This window comes from Schistocerca cancellata, chromosome 12, assembly GCF_023864275.1.
Source record: "Schistocerca cancellata isolate TAMUIC-IGC-003103 chromosome 12, iqSchCanc2.1, whole genome shotgun sequence".
Lineage (NCBI taxonomy): Eukaryota > Metazoa > Arthropoda > Insecta > Orthoptera > Acrididae > Schistocerca > Schistocerca cancellata.
In genome coordinates, this window is record NC_064637.1 from 30,835,127 (window position 1) to 30,854,417 (window position 19,291).

Genomic DNA, 19,291 nt, shown 5'->3' on the forward strand with positions numbered 1-19,291 from the left:
ATATTGGTACTACGAAAAGAAGTGTGAATACGAGGGTAAAGGAGCATAAAAGTCTTTGCCGACTGGGAAAAATAGATAAATCGGCCGTTGCGGAACGTGCACTTCAGTCAGGTGACCGTGTAGTTAAGTTTTCTGAAACTACAGTTACAAGTGCTACCACGAACTATAATCCACGACTGTATAGGGAGGCTATTGAAATTTATAAACATGAAGATAATTTTAATAGAAAAGAAGAGGCCTTCAAATTAAGCGAGATATGGACAGTGGCGTTACAGAATCGATAAGTGATTTTTATCTATGACGGACTATTATCGATAGTTACATTTTATCTTTGACTAGTTTTCTCCCTGCTACTATGTGCAAGCTAGGCCACGCCCACTTTCCTCGGTATTTTGGCAGCTCTCCGACGCCCGACTCGTCAGTCGGCAGGACTCAGCAGGACCAGCCATAACTCTGAGGATGTCCAACGTAGTATTGGACGAAACGTTAGGAATAGAAGAATTCCATGGACCACGGCCATGTAACCCGGAAGAATTATCAACAACAGTACCATCCGGTCGTGAAAGCCTTCATTGTATGACTGGTTGGAAATGCTTATTTTCAGCTACTCGGAGGCCATTTGCAGCCATTAACGGACTTCACATTCCCGAACAGCGATGCAATTTTAACGAGTGACAATGCACCACGTCTTTGGGCCACAGCTGTTTGCAACTGGTTTGAAGACATTCTGCACAATTCTCGCAAATGATATGGCCACCCAGATCGCCCAATGTGAATCCCGTCGAATGTTTACGGGGAGGTCAGTTTGTGCACAAAATCCAGCACTGCAACAGTTTTGCAATTGTGGACAACTATACGGGCAACACGGCTCATTATTTCTGCAAGGGACTTCCGACGAGTTGTCGAGTCTGTGCCACCTCGAGCTGCTGCGCTACAACCGGCAAAAGGAGGTCCGACACCACACTTGGAATTGTCCTATGACTTTTGTCACCTCACTGTATATAGAAACTCACTCCTATGTGAGGCAATTGCTAGAACCTCCTAAGGAGAAGCGAAGAGAGGTACACAATTACAGGAATAGAAGTGAGGAAGTGCTCACCTCGACCTTGCCGTCGACCAGGACCGTGGTGGGCGGCTGCTGCCCCACGGCCGCCTCCTGCAGGTAGCGTTGGTACGCCAGCTCCAGCGACGCCCCGTCCCGCACGCTCAGTGGCTTGAAGCGCCTGCCACTCCATTTGCACGTCTCCCAGATGATACCTGAGCTGTTTTGACAGTGGGTATTCATTGTTTTAGGCAACAGGTATAGGACAGTTATTTGTATAGTAAAATTTTATGAATGACCAGTTTTGGATGACAACTGTTTTCAAAACACAAATTAATTACAGACATTGTCTGCGCACAGGGATTGATTTAAACCTATGGTCAAAGTTGAAAATCTGTGCCGGACCGGGATTCAAACCTGGATCTTCTGCTTACAGCAGAGATGCTCTGACCACTAAGCCACCTGGATAAACTGGTCATTGCAACGTTACAGCCTACCCTAGCATGCCTCCCGTCAGATGAAAATTCTCAGCTTACCCACACACTACAAACGTAGTGCCTCTTGCCCATCTTCCTCGTTACTCGTGGCACTTTGTCGATCCCCGTAAGACTTAGATCCCGATGTGCATCCGCACCGAAGAGGTCATTGGCCATCCTCAGATTAATTATATATGTTTGGTGCCTGTTCTTTCAAACATGTCAGAGAACAGATACCATTTTGATCCAGCAGCCACTATGAATTAAGACACACAGAAATTACAGATATTGGCTGTGAGCACACATTAATTTAAACCAATGGAAAAAGTAGAAAATTTGTGCCAGAGTAATGCCACAAGCAATGAGGACACTACGTTAGTAGTGTGTGGATAAGTTGTTAATTTTGATCTGACATGAAGTGTGCTAGGATAGTCTGTACAGATGGTCAGAGCATCTGCCTAGCAAGCAGAAGATCTGAGTTTGATTTCCAGTCTCGCACAAATTTTCAACTTTCCCCATCGGTTTAAATCGGTGCCTGCTCGCAGCCAAGATCTGCAATTCATTTGTGACTTAATTTATAGTGGCTGCTGGATTAGAATGATGTCTGTTCAGTTGCTTTGTCTTGGCCTTCTTGATGTCGAGAATCGTGTCAAAACATTTTCCTTTAACGGAGGTTTTAATTTTTGGGAAGACCCAGAAGGCACACGGTGCTGAGCCTGGTGTGTAAGGCAGATGTGGACAGATGGAAACACTTTTTCTGGGCAAAAATTTGCGAATTTAAAGTGAGGTGTGGTACAGAGCATTGCAATGAAGAAGAAGAAGAAGAAGAAGAAGAAGAAAGGCACTAGCCCATTTTTCTGGTCTCTTTCCTCACAGATTGGTTTACAGCTATTCCCCTTGGAACAAACTCTGATTGCATCATGTCCTCAAAATAAAAACAGTGAGCTTGACTTTGAAATTTGATTTTGAATGACATCCATTTTTAGGGTGAGAAGTTTCACTGGTTTTTCACTGTGAGCTCTGAATTTTTGTCTCAGGTTCGTACCCACAGACAGAAGTTTCATCTCCAGTTGCAATTCTCGACATGGAGTCCAGATCTGAAAGAAGACAATCCTTCAACTCTGTGCAAACTGACACACAATTTTCCTTTCATTCACGATTGAAATGTCTGGGAAAAATCTTTCACTCACTTGTCTCATTTGGAAATTACTGGTTAAAGTGCTTTGCACAGATCCATATAGGATGGGAAGTCCTTCAGTAAGCTCTTGAAACGTCATTTGTCTCTTCGAACAAAAAATGTTTGTCAGTTTTAGCACGTTTTCTTCTGTTTTTGAGGTTAATGGATCTCCCAATCATTGCGCATCTTCTGTTGATTCATTTCCACTTTTAAATCCCTCGTACCTCTAGCAACTCCGCAGCTCGTGGTCTTGCGGTAGCGTTCTCGCTTCCCATGCACAGGGTCCTGGGTTCGATTCCCGGCGGGGTCAGGGATTTTTCCTGCTTGGAGATGACTGGGTGGTGTTGTGTCGTCTTCATCATCATTGTTCATCCCCATTACGGTCGGAGGAAGGCAATGGCAAACCACCTCCGCTAGGACCTTGCCTCGTCAGCAGTTCGGGTCTCCCACATCATCCCCTACGCTCCTCGGGGTATGGGACATCGACATCATCATCATCATCATCATCATCATCATCATCATCATCATCATCATCATCACATCTTGCAAACAGTCTGATTACATGATTATCACTGTACCCCAATTTCAAAATTTCATGAGTTTATTTCACACTTTTTTGCAACTCCAAACAGAATTTAATGTTCACGTCTAGCTCAAATTTCACGATGAATGACAGACATGGTAAACACGAACTGACTCAAGTATGTCTAGGCACTGACTGACAAGTCAGAATGAGTTGAACTTGATGCTGCCTGCATCAGTGGATCAAGCTACAGTATTTACTCTAATCTAAGCCACAGTCGAATCTAAGCCACACCTGAAAAATGAGACTCAAAATCAAGGAAAAAAAATTTTCCCGAATCCATGCCGCACCTGAAATTTGAGACTCAGGGGAGAGAAAAGTTTTAGGCCCCACCTCTCTCACTGACTGTACAACTCCTCGATGCCTGAAGTGGTTCACTGTACCTGCTCCCCTGTTTTCCATCCTACACTAAGACTGTGGCCTGTGACAAAGTTAACAATACTCCGTGACCACCCTAACCCTGCTACATTATTTACGACCGTACAAAGTTTGCATTTTACATACGAAGTTCACACCTGTGATAGTTATGCCCATATCTGTTATGACAGTGAGGAACTCTTATTAACCCTTTTGCTGCTGTGGCCATGTATATACGTCCTGCTATGCTGTTACACACATGCTGTGGACTTGTATACACATGCCATTCAGGTTTGCCTATGGTGCTGTGAACACCTGTATGCTTCCTGAACCTCTTACTGCTATAGGCGAGTTATTTCCATATTTTAGAGAAAAAAAAAAAAAACTACAGTACTTACTGAATGACATGGGTGCCTCATTATGTGCTATCATTTGCAAAAAACACCTGCTTTTGATATCTTTAATCATTTATGAGATATGCACTAGGATGTGAATGATGACATTGTGTGCAACCATCACTTGGATTTAACCCAGTAACTCAAGAATGAAATGAGATACTATTCTGCTCTGATTTTTAAATAAAATTTTGATATCTACATTTCATTCACTCTAATGTATGAGCCGACATCAACCATATATGCAGTTTATGTATTTTTTTTCCCCATCTTAGCAAACTCCTTAAAATTTCACGCAGTATTTTGCTTAATTTGATGCAGCATAGTAAGATGTGCAAGAAACAAATTTTTTCACCTAATAGTTTAAAAAAATCTGAAGATTGATATTTCATATTGGCTGTGATGCCGTATCTCAGCACAGGCACCAGCATTTGGAGAGCAGTGCAGCCATAATGAAAGCCCCCTACAGCATGGAATGCAGAGAGTATGTCCATAGTAACAACTAGATTATGGATCCCACCACAAAATGCTTTTTACCAAACTGCTGTGTGGATTATAACATGCTGTAAGTTTAACAATTCTGTTGTGCCCAAGGGACTGAAATTACTTAAATACTAATATTAAATGAAAATTTTATTTCAAAATAAAAATCAGAGTATGCATGAAAATGCCTTTCTTGAATGACATTATGTAGTTACAATCTTGAACACCAGTGAAATGATAAGGTGCATTTAGTAAATTTTCTTAAAGACAATGCACACTCTGCGGTCACGATAAAAAGTACCTGTTAGCAATAAATTGCTTGTGTACAAGAAGCAGCACTTGAAAACTGTATAAAATATATAATTCAAATGCTATGTACTGCACCTCAACAAACATCTACTTATTTTCTTGAAACAAAACTCTCACCTTGCGATTCCAAGGTACATGACCTCTGTACGAGCAACGTTGTTCACCAGGGACAGTCCGACACCGTGTACTGACAGTTTGATCTCTCTGTCAAATGGCTCCAGATCCCCAGCGGCTTGGCACGCAGTCGCTATCGCCATGTCTTCCGTGAAGAGAAGAATGCGCTGCAAGCCGTCCAAAAAGGAAACCCACCACAGTTCTGTATTGTCTGCCAACTGCGTCCTGTCAACTGCATCCTGCACAAGGGGGGGAAAAAATTAACAAAAATTGACATACCAAGTACAAAAAGCTGACATGAATTATTGTATCTTTTATTAGATGTATTAATGGACTCTCCTCTACATCTTCATAAAGCAATTTTATATTTAAGACTGAATAATTATAACTTCCCTACAGACTTTCCCTCCCTGTCTAGCATTTTGAATGGAGTTATTTACTCTGGAGGGAAGATATTCGTCATAAAACGAGAAACTGAAAATCTTCACCAACTAAAAAATACAAATTAATAACTAAATAGCACTCCTCATGAACCATTGCCTGAATATTCCAGAGTTGAAACGTTATGTAAGCTATATGGCAATAACAGTGTTTGTTGTAAAGTTGAAAGAAAACAGTAGTATACCACAAACAGGTCTCTGTCTTGACACATTTAGGTAAATATTTTCTTTGAAAAATACCATTTTTATAAGGCAAATATTCATTTAGGAACAGGGGACAAGCAGCTTCTACTTAGCATAAGTGAGGAGGCAGCAGGTTTCTTCAAAGTATCAGCTTTTTTTTCTAATTTACTTATGTAAATTATGTGGCATGAGCATGAATAATATTAAGCAGTATAGTAATAATTTATAGGTAGTAATAGGACAAAATAATTTTACTTAATTTCAATTTCACTGATATTTTAAGGCCAATTTCAGTGCTACTGTTCCTGCCAAATCTGGAGTTGTTATTTTTGCCAAATTCAGAGTTCCTGTTCATATCAATTTTGGAGTTACTGTTTTTACCAACTTAGGAGTTATTTTCTAGTCAGATTTTCATTTATTTATTTTTGACAAATTCAGTGTCCATCTTTTCCATAATTTATTTTATTTATTTTATTTTTTATTTTTTTATTTATTTTTTTCCCCCAGTAACTATCAGTTATGAATACTTGTAAACTACTGTCTTCAGATTTATGACAGTTTTTTATACGGGAAATGGCAAATTTCACAATTTTTGCAAAAACTGCCATTTTCGTGGTATTTGATAAAAATTGCTGATTTTGTGTTGTTTTACTGAACACCCCAAATTTTGCATTGTTTTTCAAGTTATCTTTGTCGAAAAATTTTCCTGTCCATATTTATACGCAATATGAATATAATAGAGGGAAACATTCCACGTGGGAAAAATATATTTAAAAAGAAAGATGATGAGACTTACCAAACAAAAGCGCTGGCAGGTCGATAGACACACAAACAAACACAAACATACACACAAAATCTAGCTTTCGCAACCAACGGTTGCCTCATCAGGAAAGAGGGAAGGAGAAGGAAAGACAAAAGGATATGGGTTTTAAGGGAGAGGGTAAGGAGTCATTCCAATCCCGGAAGCGGAAAGACTTACCTTAGGGGGAAAAAAGGAGAAAAAAGGAAAAAAGGACAGGTATACACTGGCACACACACACATATCCATCCATACATACAAGACACAAGCAGACATTTGTAAAGGCAAAGAGTTTGAGCAGAGATGTCAGTCGGGACGGAAGTACAGAGGCAAAGATGATGTTGAAAGACAGGTGAGGTATGAGCGGCGGCAGATTGAAATTAGGAATTAGCGGAGATTGAGGCCTGGCGGATAGCGAGAAGAGAGGATATGCTGAAGGGCAAGTTCCCATCTCCGGAGTTCTGACAGGTTGGTGTTAGTGGGAAGTATCCAGATAACCCGGACGGTGTAACACTGTGCCAAGATGTGCTGGCCGTGCACCAAGGCATGTTTAGCCACAGGGTGATCCTCATTACCAACAAACACTGTCTGCCTGTGTCCATTCATGCGAATGGACAGTTTGTTGCTGGTCATTCCCACATAGAACGCTTCACAGTGTAGGCAGGTCAGTTGGTAAATCACGTGGGTGCTTTCACACGTGGCTCTGCCTTTGATCGTGTACACCTTCCGGGTTACAGGACTGGAATAGGTGGTGGTGGGAGGGTGCATGGGACAGGTTTTACACCGGGGACGGTTACAGGGGTAGGAGCCAGAGGGTAGGGAAGGTGGTTTGGGGATTTCATAGGGATGAACTAAGAGGTTACGAAGGTTGGGTGGACGGCGGAAAGACACTCTTGGTGGAGTGGGGAGGATTGAAATGAGATCCATCCTTCATGAAATCCTCCCCACTCCACCAAGTGTGTCTTTCCGCCGTCCACCCAACCTTCGTAACCTCTTAGTTCATCCCTATGAAATCCCCAAACCACCTTCCCTACCCTCTGGCTCCTACCCCTGTAACCGTCCCCGGTGTAAAACCTGTCCCATGCACCCTCCCACCACCACCTATTCCAGTCCTGTAACCCGGAAGGTGTACACGATCAAAGGCAGAGCCACGTGTGAAAGCACCCACGTGATTTACCAACTGACCTGCCTACACTGTGAAGCGTTCTATGTGGGAATGACCAGCAACAAACTGTCCATTCGCATGAATGGACACAGGCAGACAGTGTTTGTTGGTAATGAGGATCACCCTGTGGCTAAACATGCCTTGGTGCACGGCCAGCACATCTTGGCACAGTGTTACACCGTCCGGGTTATCTGGATACTTCCCACTAACACCAACCTGTCAGAACTCCGGAGATGGGAACTTGCCCTTCAGCATATCCTCTCTTCTCGCTATCCGCCAGGCCTCAATCTCCGCTAATTCCTAATTTCAATCTGCCGCCGCTCATACCTCACCTGTCTTTCAACATCATCTTTGCCTCTGTACTTCCGTCCCGACTGACATCTCTGCTCAAACTCTTTGCCTTTACAAATGTCTGCTTGTGTCTTGTATGTATGGATGGATATGTGTGTGTGTGCCAGTGTATACCTGTCCTTTTTTCCTTTTTTCTCCTTTTTTCCCCCTAAGGTAAGTCTTTCCGCTTCCGGGATTGGAATGACTCCTTACCCTCTCCCTTAAAACCCATATCCTTTTGTCTTTCCTTCTCCTTCCCTCTTTCCTGATGAGGCAACCGTTGGTTGCGAAAGCTAGATTTTGTGTGTATGTTTGTGTTTGTTTGTGTGTCTATCGACCTGCCAGCGCTTTTGTTTGGTAAGTCTCATCATCTTTCTTTTTAAATATATTTATACGCAATATTTTGTACAAGTGGGCATAGATAATTGTAAGATTTGTGTATATACAACAGCTGCACTTTTTTTTATTATTTATTACTCAGCATCTGATTTTGGCCTATACTGGACCATCTTCAGAGTATCTATGTTACAAAGAAAATTATGTTGCTAGAAATGCATACACATGTACTGTTATAATAAGGCATGAAAACAAAGTTCTAGTAATATATAAACCATGACCAGATGAGCATTAAAAAAAATTACTCCTTCATAAATAAATTTCTCTTTTATTGTCTAGCACATTTATAACATTAGCAGAACATTGCCTCAATGAAAACGATATCATCACATAGGAGTCTTTTCTGTCCTGCCTGTGGTTGTGAAGAAGACCACATGTTACTTGTTGACTGATCCAATGTGACTCACGGAAAATCAGTCCTAGTTTGAAAATGTGACATGTTTTCTAGACTGATGTAATGCATACGCAATGCATGGATCCAATGTAAATTTGAAACCAAAGGAAGGTTCAGAGTGTCTTCACCTAATCTTTTTAGTAATGGATGGCCTTACTGTCAACTCACTGTTTACCACCATGTTAATGTAAATAAACATTATAGCTGACCATTATCCAACTGCATACAATATAGTCAGTTGGTACAACTATAAATCACAGTAAAATTGCAACATATTTGTCAACCAGTATTCAGATTAGCCAATTGGTAGAATAATGAAGTACATTAAAATCTTAACATTATGGTCATCTAAATAGTTAAAATTTATTGTACAACATAGGAAGTGATTTCTACGAATTAATGTAATTAGTTGTGTAGATGCTTTATGTAAAATGATGTGTAATACAGGTAGCCTGAATCAAACAATGGAAAATCCAGGTGGAATGCAACAATATCATGAAAAGAATAGTTGCTATTCACCATATAGTGGAGATGCTGATGCAGACAGGCACAACAAAAAGACTGTCAGAAAACGAACTTTTGGCCAATAAGGTCTTCATCGAAAATAGATCAAACACACATACATACATTTGAAATTTGGAGACAGATTGATCTTATAGTATAGGCATTGTTTAAAAAGCGATTTTTGTGTTTCCATCTTTAAGGGGGTGAAATAAGAGATGAAAGAGTTTTTTGAATATACATCACTATTAATGTAATTTTGAAGCTATACTAGGAAAACTGGTATCTGGTTTCTTGGTCAGGAATAAAGAAATGTGTTTCAGCACTTACGGAAATCTGACCCCTGATAGGGTGAAATAGTTGGCGAAAGTCCTTTTTGAAAACAAATCATTATTAAAGGACAACTGAAGTATATTTAAAGCTGAAATATGCTGCATCTATGACAAATGATATTTGACATCTCACTTGGGGGATGGGGAGGGAGGGGGGGAAGGGAGATTAAGGAGCTGAATTAGGGGATGAAATTTTTTAAAAATATTTCACTATATTCAGAAAATTTGTATTTGACTTCTAAAGAAATGTGTATTAGGCGATGAAAGTTTCTATGGAAATGTCACCTCCAGAACTCAAAAGGCAGGATTAACAAAGACCTCCAACTCTAGCAGCCAGAACGGCTTTTTGTTCAGAAGTACATTAAAAAAACATGTTTCTATGGTCTCAGTTACCATGAAAAGTTTAAGTGATGTTTTAATTTCTGAACAACATAAAAATTCAATTAGGGGGGAGCTGTGAAGCTCATACAGTCAACACGAGTGAAGGAGCAGGTGCTATGCTAGTATGAAATTAGCAAACAAGTGCAGCTGTTTTACATACTGTGATCATGTGTTGTGAATGCACAATACAGATTAAGTCTGGAAGATTTCCTCATCTTTCATTAACCCTTTCACTGTTGTGACGTGTGTACACACCCTGGTCCAATGTTTCCCAGGTGCTGTGGATGTGTATATGTGCACTGCTTGGTTTTATCTACAGTGCTATTGATGTCCGTATGCATCCTGAGCCATCAACCTCTCACTGCTGCAGACAAGTTACTTCAATGTCTCGATGAATAAAAAAAGTTTTGAGAACATATACAATACACATGCCTATTTGTATGCTATCATTTGCAAAAGAACTTCGTTTTGATATCACGAACCATTTATGAAATACGAAGATCCTAACAACCACATTAGACCCAATTCACAGGGATGGCAATGGGCGCACCACACACAGCTGTCCATCAAATATAAAAAACAATAACTCGAGAACAAAATGAGATATCTTTCTGCTCTCATTTTTAAATAAAATTACAATATCTTTTTTACATTTCATAAACTGCAATGTGTGAGCTAAAATCAACCATATGCAAAGCTGACACAATGAATTTTTACCTCCGCAAACTCCTTAAAACAGCACACAATATTACACTTGATTTCATGCAGCACAGTAACTATGACGTATAGCAAAAAGAAATTGAGACCAGTATTGAGTGAAGATATCAGACTAATACACTGTAATTGGATAGATAAAAGATACCAGTCACCAAACGGCGGCAGGAGAACACACATATAAAAAAAGCTTTTACTTGTGCAAGCCTTTGGGGCCAGTGGCTCCTTCCAGCAGAAGGGTCGAAGGGGAAGGAAGAGGGGTGAAGGAAAAGAACTGAAGAGGTTTGAGTTTGAAGAAGTCACCCAGAAGGCCAGGTCAAGGGAGACTTACTGGACGGGATGAAAAGAAAAGACTGATTGTTGGGGACTGCACCAGATGAAATTGGAAAGCCCGAGAGCTTAAAGGTGGAAGACGGGGTAATATGCAAGACAGAGATCACTGTTAAATCACTGTGCAAGAGCTATCTCCGTCTTGCACCTTATCCTGTCTTCCACCTTTAAGCTCTCAGGTTTTCAAATGTCGCCTGTCGCAATCCCCAACAACAGTCTTTGCTACTCATCCCATCCAGTATATGTCTCCTGACTCGGGGCTCTGGGTGACTTTTCCAAACTACCCTTCTGCCAGGAGGAGCCACTGGCTCCAAAAGGTTGCATAAGGAAAACCTTTCTTTATGCGTGCATTCTCCTGCCGTCACTTGGTGAGTAGATTTTTTATCTATCCAGTTAAGTCATACTGTCAAAAATTGATTATTTTTTAAAATATCGATCTGTAAGGTGCATGAAAATTAAATTTATTCAGCAAATAGTTTTCTTAAAATGATAAATATTTCATAGCAGTTCCAACGCCGCCCCTCAGCACAGGTATCAGAATTTGTCAAGGAGTACAGCCACATCAAAGCTGTTCTCAGCTTGGAATGCAGATAGCACGTTTGTAGCAGTGGAAGGATTCATATAATTGTATGTTGTGTCATTCCACATATCTAGAGGTTCACCTTGATAGGATCTACTGAACAGAATTAATTAATTAATTAATATGAATGCATGATGCCTGTTATATGAATGTGTGGTGAAGAAATTAATTAATTAATTAATTAATTAATTAATCAAAGAATGATTGCAAATGGATTAAGTTTTGTTTCACTAATGTGTGTTCACATATTAGGTTATCATTAGGTGACATCAGTACATACACCCAATTCTGGTCTTTCACTGACAGTCTTTGTTATTGTCCTAAATGTATCGAGCGGGGCTCCCACTGGAATATAGCAGAAATTTAATGAAGATGAATTGGTGCAAATGAACCATTTGTGGTGCTCAAGAACCTCTGCAACGAAATAGAGGGTACTTCAACTCTGTTCTTTTATTCTGTTCACTAACCTTACGTAGATCAACTGAAATTTCTTTCTTTTTGGGTGAAGTCCACTGCAACTCTCTAGCTCCGGCTGGATCCTCCCAGGTAAACATCACTTGTTCGTGTGGCTTCAATGTCCTGCAAAAGAATGGAGCAATAAGCTGCCATGACTGACTTGCAACATCTGTTCATTGTTACAGTGATCAGAGTGTCCCAGCCACTGTGCAAACACACTAAGTTTCTATGTGTCTCAACCCAAGAAACGCATGATACAACAGTAGGATAGTGGAATACTCTCCAACTAATATAAAACAGTGAATATGTATATATGTAAGTGCAGATAATCAAAGTGCCATCATCAGTGTACACCTCACTAGGTAAACAAATAAATGAGAGGAGGAGTAAGATTTATGTCCATCAAAGTTCCCTGGTGGACAAAGAGAAGTACATGAGAATTAAAAACACCACCCACATTTTGCTGAAGACTCTTAGAAGATCAGTATTTAGCAGTAGTGCTACATACCACTTAAATAGGGAATAACAGAACTACTTCTATGTCCAGTTCCACTGTAGTTTTACTTCCATTTAGATGCTGGATAATAAGTGAATGTTTTTAAGCCTTCCCCTTTCCGGTAAGTGATTTTTAAACAGCACTGTAAAGCATGTCCGGAGTTATGGTGAGGCATTGGTGTCGGATGTTGTCTTTCAGCATCCCTAGAGTTGCCGGTCAATCACGATACACTTGCGACTTCAAGTAACCCCAAAGCCAATAATCGCACAGACTGAGGTCTGGGGACCTGGGAGGCAAAGCATGATGAAAGTGGCAGCTGAGCACACGATCATCACCAAATGATGCGCACAGGAGATCTTCCATGCGTCTAGCGATATGGGGTGGAGCGCCATCCCGCATTTTGGTTCTAATAAAACCCCATGTCATTCCAAGCATGTATGTCAATTTTTACCTATCAACATTATTCCGTGGTTTATTAAGTTTTCAAATTTATACTGACTTTTTGATCACCCAGTGTATAAGATGAAAATAAATTAAACCAACAAACTGCAGGGAAGGATTCTTCACCAGAAATGAAGGAAAAAAGGTTGAATGAACACGTGTCCAGAAATGCATCATTGCCATAGTAGACAGTGCTGACAAATGACAGTTCTTCTGGCTATGTGCCGTGTGTTCCTCGTTTGTTACAGGCTGAGTGATTGATGCAGTATACTGTAAGCAGAAGAATGGTCCAGTATTCATATCAGGAACAAGCTGAGACAGTGTGCGCATAGAGCAAAGCAGATGGAAATGGCCGAGAGGCAGCACAACTATATCAAAACAAGTACCTACACAGACACCAACCACACCACACCACACGTCGACCCCTTTTCGGGCATTTGTACAATCGTGGGTCCTTTCAGACACATTAATGCGCAGAGAGGCAGTGAACTGTGAATACACCAGATCTGGAGAACATGGTTCTACAGGGTAATGAGACAACCCTAGTAAAATCTCCAGGTAAGTGGCCCACCAATGTAGTGTAAGCCAAAGCATTCTTTTGTGTATCTATTCTGCTGCTTACAGTACACTGCATCAATCAGACAGCCTGCAACACCCAAGGAACACATGGCACATGGTCAGAGGAATTTTCATTCATCAACACCATCTACGGTGGCGAAGATGCATTTCCAGACACATGCACCTTTTTTCCTACATTTCCAGTCAGGAATCCATCCCTCCAGTTTGTTGGTTTTATTAATGTTCACCCTGTGTACCTCAAAACTCACTTTAGTGTATGAAGTGAGTGTGCCTAGTGTATTTTTGTTGTGAACACTACATATAAATGGAGGCTATGGCAGTAAAACTATGGCAGAAGCACAACTGATGGACCAACCTCTGATGCATACAGGAAAAGTGTCTCTGTGGCATAATACCAGACGGTCATCCATTTTGCTCTAAGTTTCCTGACACCTGAAGTTTTCACTCTGGACAACCAACATTTTTGTCTTCGTACATCAAACCCTTAGAATTGACGTCTGTAATAACGCCGACAGCAAAGAATGTATGTGCATAAAGATGCAAGTGGTGGTGTTGTGGTCTTCAGTCCTCAGACTGGTTTGATGCAGCTCTCCATGTTAATCTATCCTGCGCAAGCTTCTTTATCTCCAAGTACTTGCTGCAATCTGCATCCTTCTGAATCTGCTTAGTGTATTCATCTCTTGGTCTCCCTCTACAATTTTTACCCTCCACACTACCCTCCAATCCTAAATTTGTGATCCATTGATGCCTCAGAGCATGTCCTACCAACTGGTCCCTTCTTCCAGTCAAGTTGTGCCACAAACTCCTCTTCTCCCCAATTCTATTCAATACCTCCTCATTAGTTGTGTGATCTACCCATCTAATCTTCAGCATTCTTCTGTAGCACCACATTTCAAAAGCTCCTATTCTCTTCTTGTCCAGACTATTTATCGTCCATGTTTCACTTCCATACATGGCTACACTCCATACAAATACTTTCAGAAACGACTTCCTCACACTTAAATCTATACTCGATATTAACAAATTTCTCTTCTTCAGAAGCGCTTTCCTTGCCTTTGCCAGTCGACATTTTATATCCTCTTTACTTCGACCATAATCAGTTATTTTGCTCCCCAAATAGAAAAACTCCTTTACTACTTTTAAGTGTCATTTCCTAATCTAATTCCCTCAGCATCACCCGACTTAATTCGACTACATTCCATTATCCTTGTTTTGCTTTTGTTGATGTTCATCTTATATCCTCCCTTCAAGACACCATCTATTCCGTTCAACTGCTCTTCCAAGTCCTTTGCTGCCTCTGACAGAATTACAATGTCATCGGTGAACCTCAAAGTTTTTATTTCTTCTCCATGGATTTTAATACCTACTCCGAATACTTCTTTTGTTTCCGTTACTGCTTGCTCAATATACAGATTGAATAACATCGGGGAGAGGCTACAACCCTGTCTCACTCCCTTCCCAACCACTGCTTCCCTTTCATGCCCCTCAACTCTTATAACTGCCATCTGATTTCTGTACAAATTGTAAATAGCCTCTCACTCCTTGAATTTTACCCCTGCCACCTTCAGAATTTGAAAGAGCATTCCAGTCAACATTGTCAAAAGCTTTCTCTAAGTCTAAAAATGCTAGAAACGTAGGTTTGCCTTTCCTTAATCTTTCTTCTAAGATGCAAGTACAAGATGCTTAAAAAAGAATATATGTATTACAAAGAATTATGTTGTCAAAATTACTGATTGCTGTGCCATGGCTCTGTTGCTGGAGGAACGAATACATTGCCTAGTTTACATTCACTGTTGCAAGATGTCAGTTGTCTCCTGTTCACATGGTTACTGTTACTTAGTTACTGTCACATGTTACAAAATGGATACTCTGCAACAGGAAACATGTCGAGTTCTCAAGTTTGCGATGTAAAATTCCATGATTACAGTACAAAGATATATCAAGTTGAAGTACCAATTTGAACCTATAAATGTGGAATAGTCACAGGTGCGATTGACAGTCTGTAGGCACAGGGTGTCTACATAAAGGAAGGAATCCAGGCTGCTCTAGTGTTTCTGATGAAAATGTCTCACAAATTTGAATCGCTTTCCAACATAGTGCTACAAAATCAACTCCTCAGTGCAATCAGGAGTTACAAGCGTGTACAACAACAATTTTGTATTTTTTGAGAAATCATTTGGTTATGAAGCTGCATAAGTTACAGGTGTTACAGGCTTTCTGTCATAACAACAAACACAAACGAGTGGCATTTTCTGACCAACTCTACAATGATAACACTTTCAGACAATGCATTCATTCAGTGATGAAGCAACTTTCCATCTCAGTGGGAAAGTAATCAAACATCATGTTCAAACTGAGGCCTATGGAACCCTCATGCACGCACTGAACACATACAAGATTCACCCAAAATCAATGTGTTTTGTGTGATATACCACTGGTCTGTTTATGGACCATTCTTCTCTGATGGAAACATGGATAATGGTAAGTAGTATCTTGCTATGTTACAAAACTGGCTGTTCCTGAGGCTGAATGAGGACAACTTCATTTTTCAACTGACTCCCACTCTTTACAGTCTGTACTGAGAGACTGATTACAGCCCACTACATAACAAATGAGGTACAAATTGGAGGAAGAAGTATATAGTATGTGTCTGATGTTTGTTAGTTATTTGAATGCTCCATGGAACACAGTTTTGACCTCTAATTATTAAATGGGATTCAACCCTGCACTTCCCATTGTATGATGGAGAATGAGTTATTTTTACAAATATATTACAGCTTCTCAGTAAAAAATAATGAAATATGGTGACCATCACTACAATTTTATTTTCCTTATCTTTTTTACAAGGGCTAACCACAAAGTACATTACGTTTTCGTTTGTGTCCGTTAGGGGCGGGGCCATCTTGGTGTCATGGCATTCCGCCGCTCAGTCGGCATCCTGCCATGCTAGTGAGAGGTTCGTGCTGTACTCCGTTGAGTTACTGTGACAGTTTGAAATGTCAGCGTTAATTTAAAATGCCGCAAAGTGTGAAGTGCGTGCTGTAATAAGGTTTCTGACTGCAAAAAACCGTACACCGATAGAAATCTATTGGCAGCTTTGTGAAGTGTATGGGGACAACATAATCACTGATGGTGGAGTGCGTCAATGGGTCATAAAATTTAAAAATGGCCGAACTAACATTCACGACAAAGAGCAAAGTGGAAGACCCAGCATAGTGACTGCCGAACTTGTCGAAAAAGTCGATGCCGCGGTCCGTGAAAACCGTAATTTCACAATAACAGAACTTGCTATGAGTTTTCCACAAATTTCACGAAGTTTGTTGCACGAAATCATTACCGAAAAGCTCGGTTACCACTAGTTTTGTGCAAGATGGATACCAAAAATCTTGACAGAGATTCACAAAAATCAGCGAATGGCTGCAGCGGTAACGTTTTTGGACGCTTACGAGAAAGATTGCGACTCATTACTCTATCGCATCGTTACTGGTGACGAAACATGGGTTAAGCATGTGAACTGCGAGACAAAATTGCAGTCAATGCAGTGGGGCACACAAATTCCCCCCAAAAACCCAAGAAATGCATGCAGACAATGTCGGCAAGGAAGGGATGGCGACTATCTTTTGGGACAGAAAAGGTGTGATTTTTGAGGATTTCCTGGAAAGAGGCACTACAATAAACTCTCAAAGGTATTGCCAAACTCTGCACAACCTCAGAAGAGCAATACAAAACAAGCGCACGGGAAAGTTGGGCTCAAAGATCTTGCCGATTCACGATAACGCCCGGGCCCACACGGCATATGCCACTCGTGAAGTTCTCGAATCTTTTAAGTGGGAGTTGTTTCCTTATCCGACGAACAGTCCCGACCTGGCACCGAGCCACTTCCACTTATTCCAAGCAATGAATAAGTGGTTGGCTATGCAGTGTTTTGATGACGATGCACAGCTTCAAGAAGAGGTAACCAGGTGGTTGAAGGCACAGGCGGTCGAATTTTACGAGGAAGGAGAGAACTGAGCAAAGGGTACCAACTGTACTAGAGTGGAAATGAGGAGGGAAGGAGAAATGGAGTCAGAATAGTAGTAAGATATGGATTAAAAGAGGAAGTGGACAGAATAAGTGATAGGATGATGAAGACCAAAATATCACTCAAGGGAACGACCATAGAGGTATGTGCTACAGGTGGGTTGCACTTCTGAGGAGAAGCAAGAGTTTGAAGAGGAAAAGCAGAAGCGGATGGGAAGGAAGAATATGATAGTAATGGGGGATTTAAACACACACGTTGGAAGAGAAAGACAAGGCTGCGAAAGTGTGCTTGGATCAGAGGGTTAGGGCTGCTGAAATGAGGAAGGTGAAAGACTATTGGAGTTTTGTCAAAGGAATGGCTTGCTGGTTGGGAACTCTTGGTTCAGGAAAAAGAGAGAGCCACAAGAATACCTGGTACACTTGAGACTTAAAGAGAAAGTCAATAGTTGACTTCTTCCTGCACGATAGTGAGATGAATAGGAACATCATTGACATTAAGGTAATACCATCAGAGGCCTCAGATAGCAACCACCGTTTACTGGTAATGAACCTGAGAGGGACTAAGGATAATAAAAGGACAGAAAACCAGGAAAGATATATAAGGGTAAAAAAAAAAGAGAGATTGAAAGAAAAACCCTGTTGGAATGACAAAACAAAGGATATAGTACAGAAGAAGAATAAAGCCTTTAGGATATGGTTCCAGAAGAGAACAGTAGAGACAAGAAGAGACTATCAGGCAAGAAAGAAAGAAGCAAAAAGAGTGGTGGCAGAGGAAAGAAGAAAGTGGGTGGAACAACAGTGGGCCAGAATCATGGAGGTGTTATATGGGATGATTAAAAGTAAAAGGAAGAACAGTACAACAGATTATGCTTGAATGGTGAACAAAAGTGGACAAGATGAAGAGAACAAGGAGGAACTCAAGAATATGTGGAAGGAGTATTTTGAAGAAATCCTGAACCTGAATGGAAACCTGGATGAGGAGGAACAAGCAGAGGGGGGGGGGGGGGGGGGACAGCAAATTAAAAACTTTACTTGGGGAGAAGTGGAAGAGGCATTGGGCAAGATGAAGGGAGGGAAGTCACCAGGTCTGGATGAGCTAAGTGTAAAGATGGGTAGAGCAGCAGGAGAGGTGGGGATACAATGGTATATCGAGTAATGAAAATTGTGTGGAGACAGAAGATGATACCAGAAGACTGGAAGAAGGGAATAATTGTCCTGATCTTTAAGAAGGGAAACAGAAGAGTGTGCAAGAACTATCGGGGGATAACAGTAGATCTAATTTTTGCTGTAACGCAACTGCAGGAACAGCACTATGAATATGGAATATATCTACCAATGACCTTCCTGGACACTGAAAAAGCGTATGATAGTGTATGTAGAAGCAAAGTGGGGAAAGTCCTGGAGAACAGAAGAGTAGCAAAACAGATATTTGGAGGATAAGGGAAATGTACCAGGGAAGTGTGTGCTGTTTGAAAGTGGGAGGAGAGAGATCAGCTTGGATTGAACAGAAGAATGGCTTGAGGCAGGGAAGTGCACATTCACCGTTACTCTCCATTGCTGCGATGGATGATATAATGAGTACAGTAGCACAAGTAATTGGTGAAAGGAAGATGAGAGCTATCATGTTTGCAGATGATCTGATGATTTGGGGGAATAAGGAGGAGGAAGTACAAGAGCAGTTGGACGTATGAGAACAAACAGTTCAAGAATAGGGGATGAAATTTAGTAAAGTCCGAGTGAGGTCATTATCACAGCAAGAAAGAAGGAGAGTGGAACAACTGGAATAACAATTGGCGGGGAACGATTGAGAAGAGTGGA

At 40.9% G+C, this 19,291-nt stretch overlaps 1 protein-coding gene across 1 annotated transcript in view; it reads right to left on the reverse strand.

Annotated features, from left to right (window-relative positions):
- LOC126109417 (intermembrane lipid transfer protein Vps13) overlaps window positions 1–19,291 on the reverse strand; it is a 443,304-nt gene that overhangs the window by 73,256 nt on the left and 350,757 nt on the right. Inside the window, exons 48-50 of the mRNA XM_049914452.1 lie at window positions 11,949–12,060; window positions 4,940–5,175; window positions 1,100–1,262 (exon numbers count right to left, since the gene is read on the reverse strand). Of these exons, the coding sequence (XP_049770409.1) occupies window positions 1,100–1,262; window positions 4,940–5,175; window positions 11,949–12,060 (511 nt within the window). The remainder of the gene's footprint in view (window positions 1–1,099; window positions 1,263–4,939; window positions 5,176–11,948; window positions 12,061–19,291) is intronic.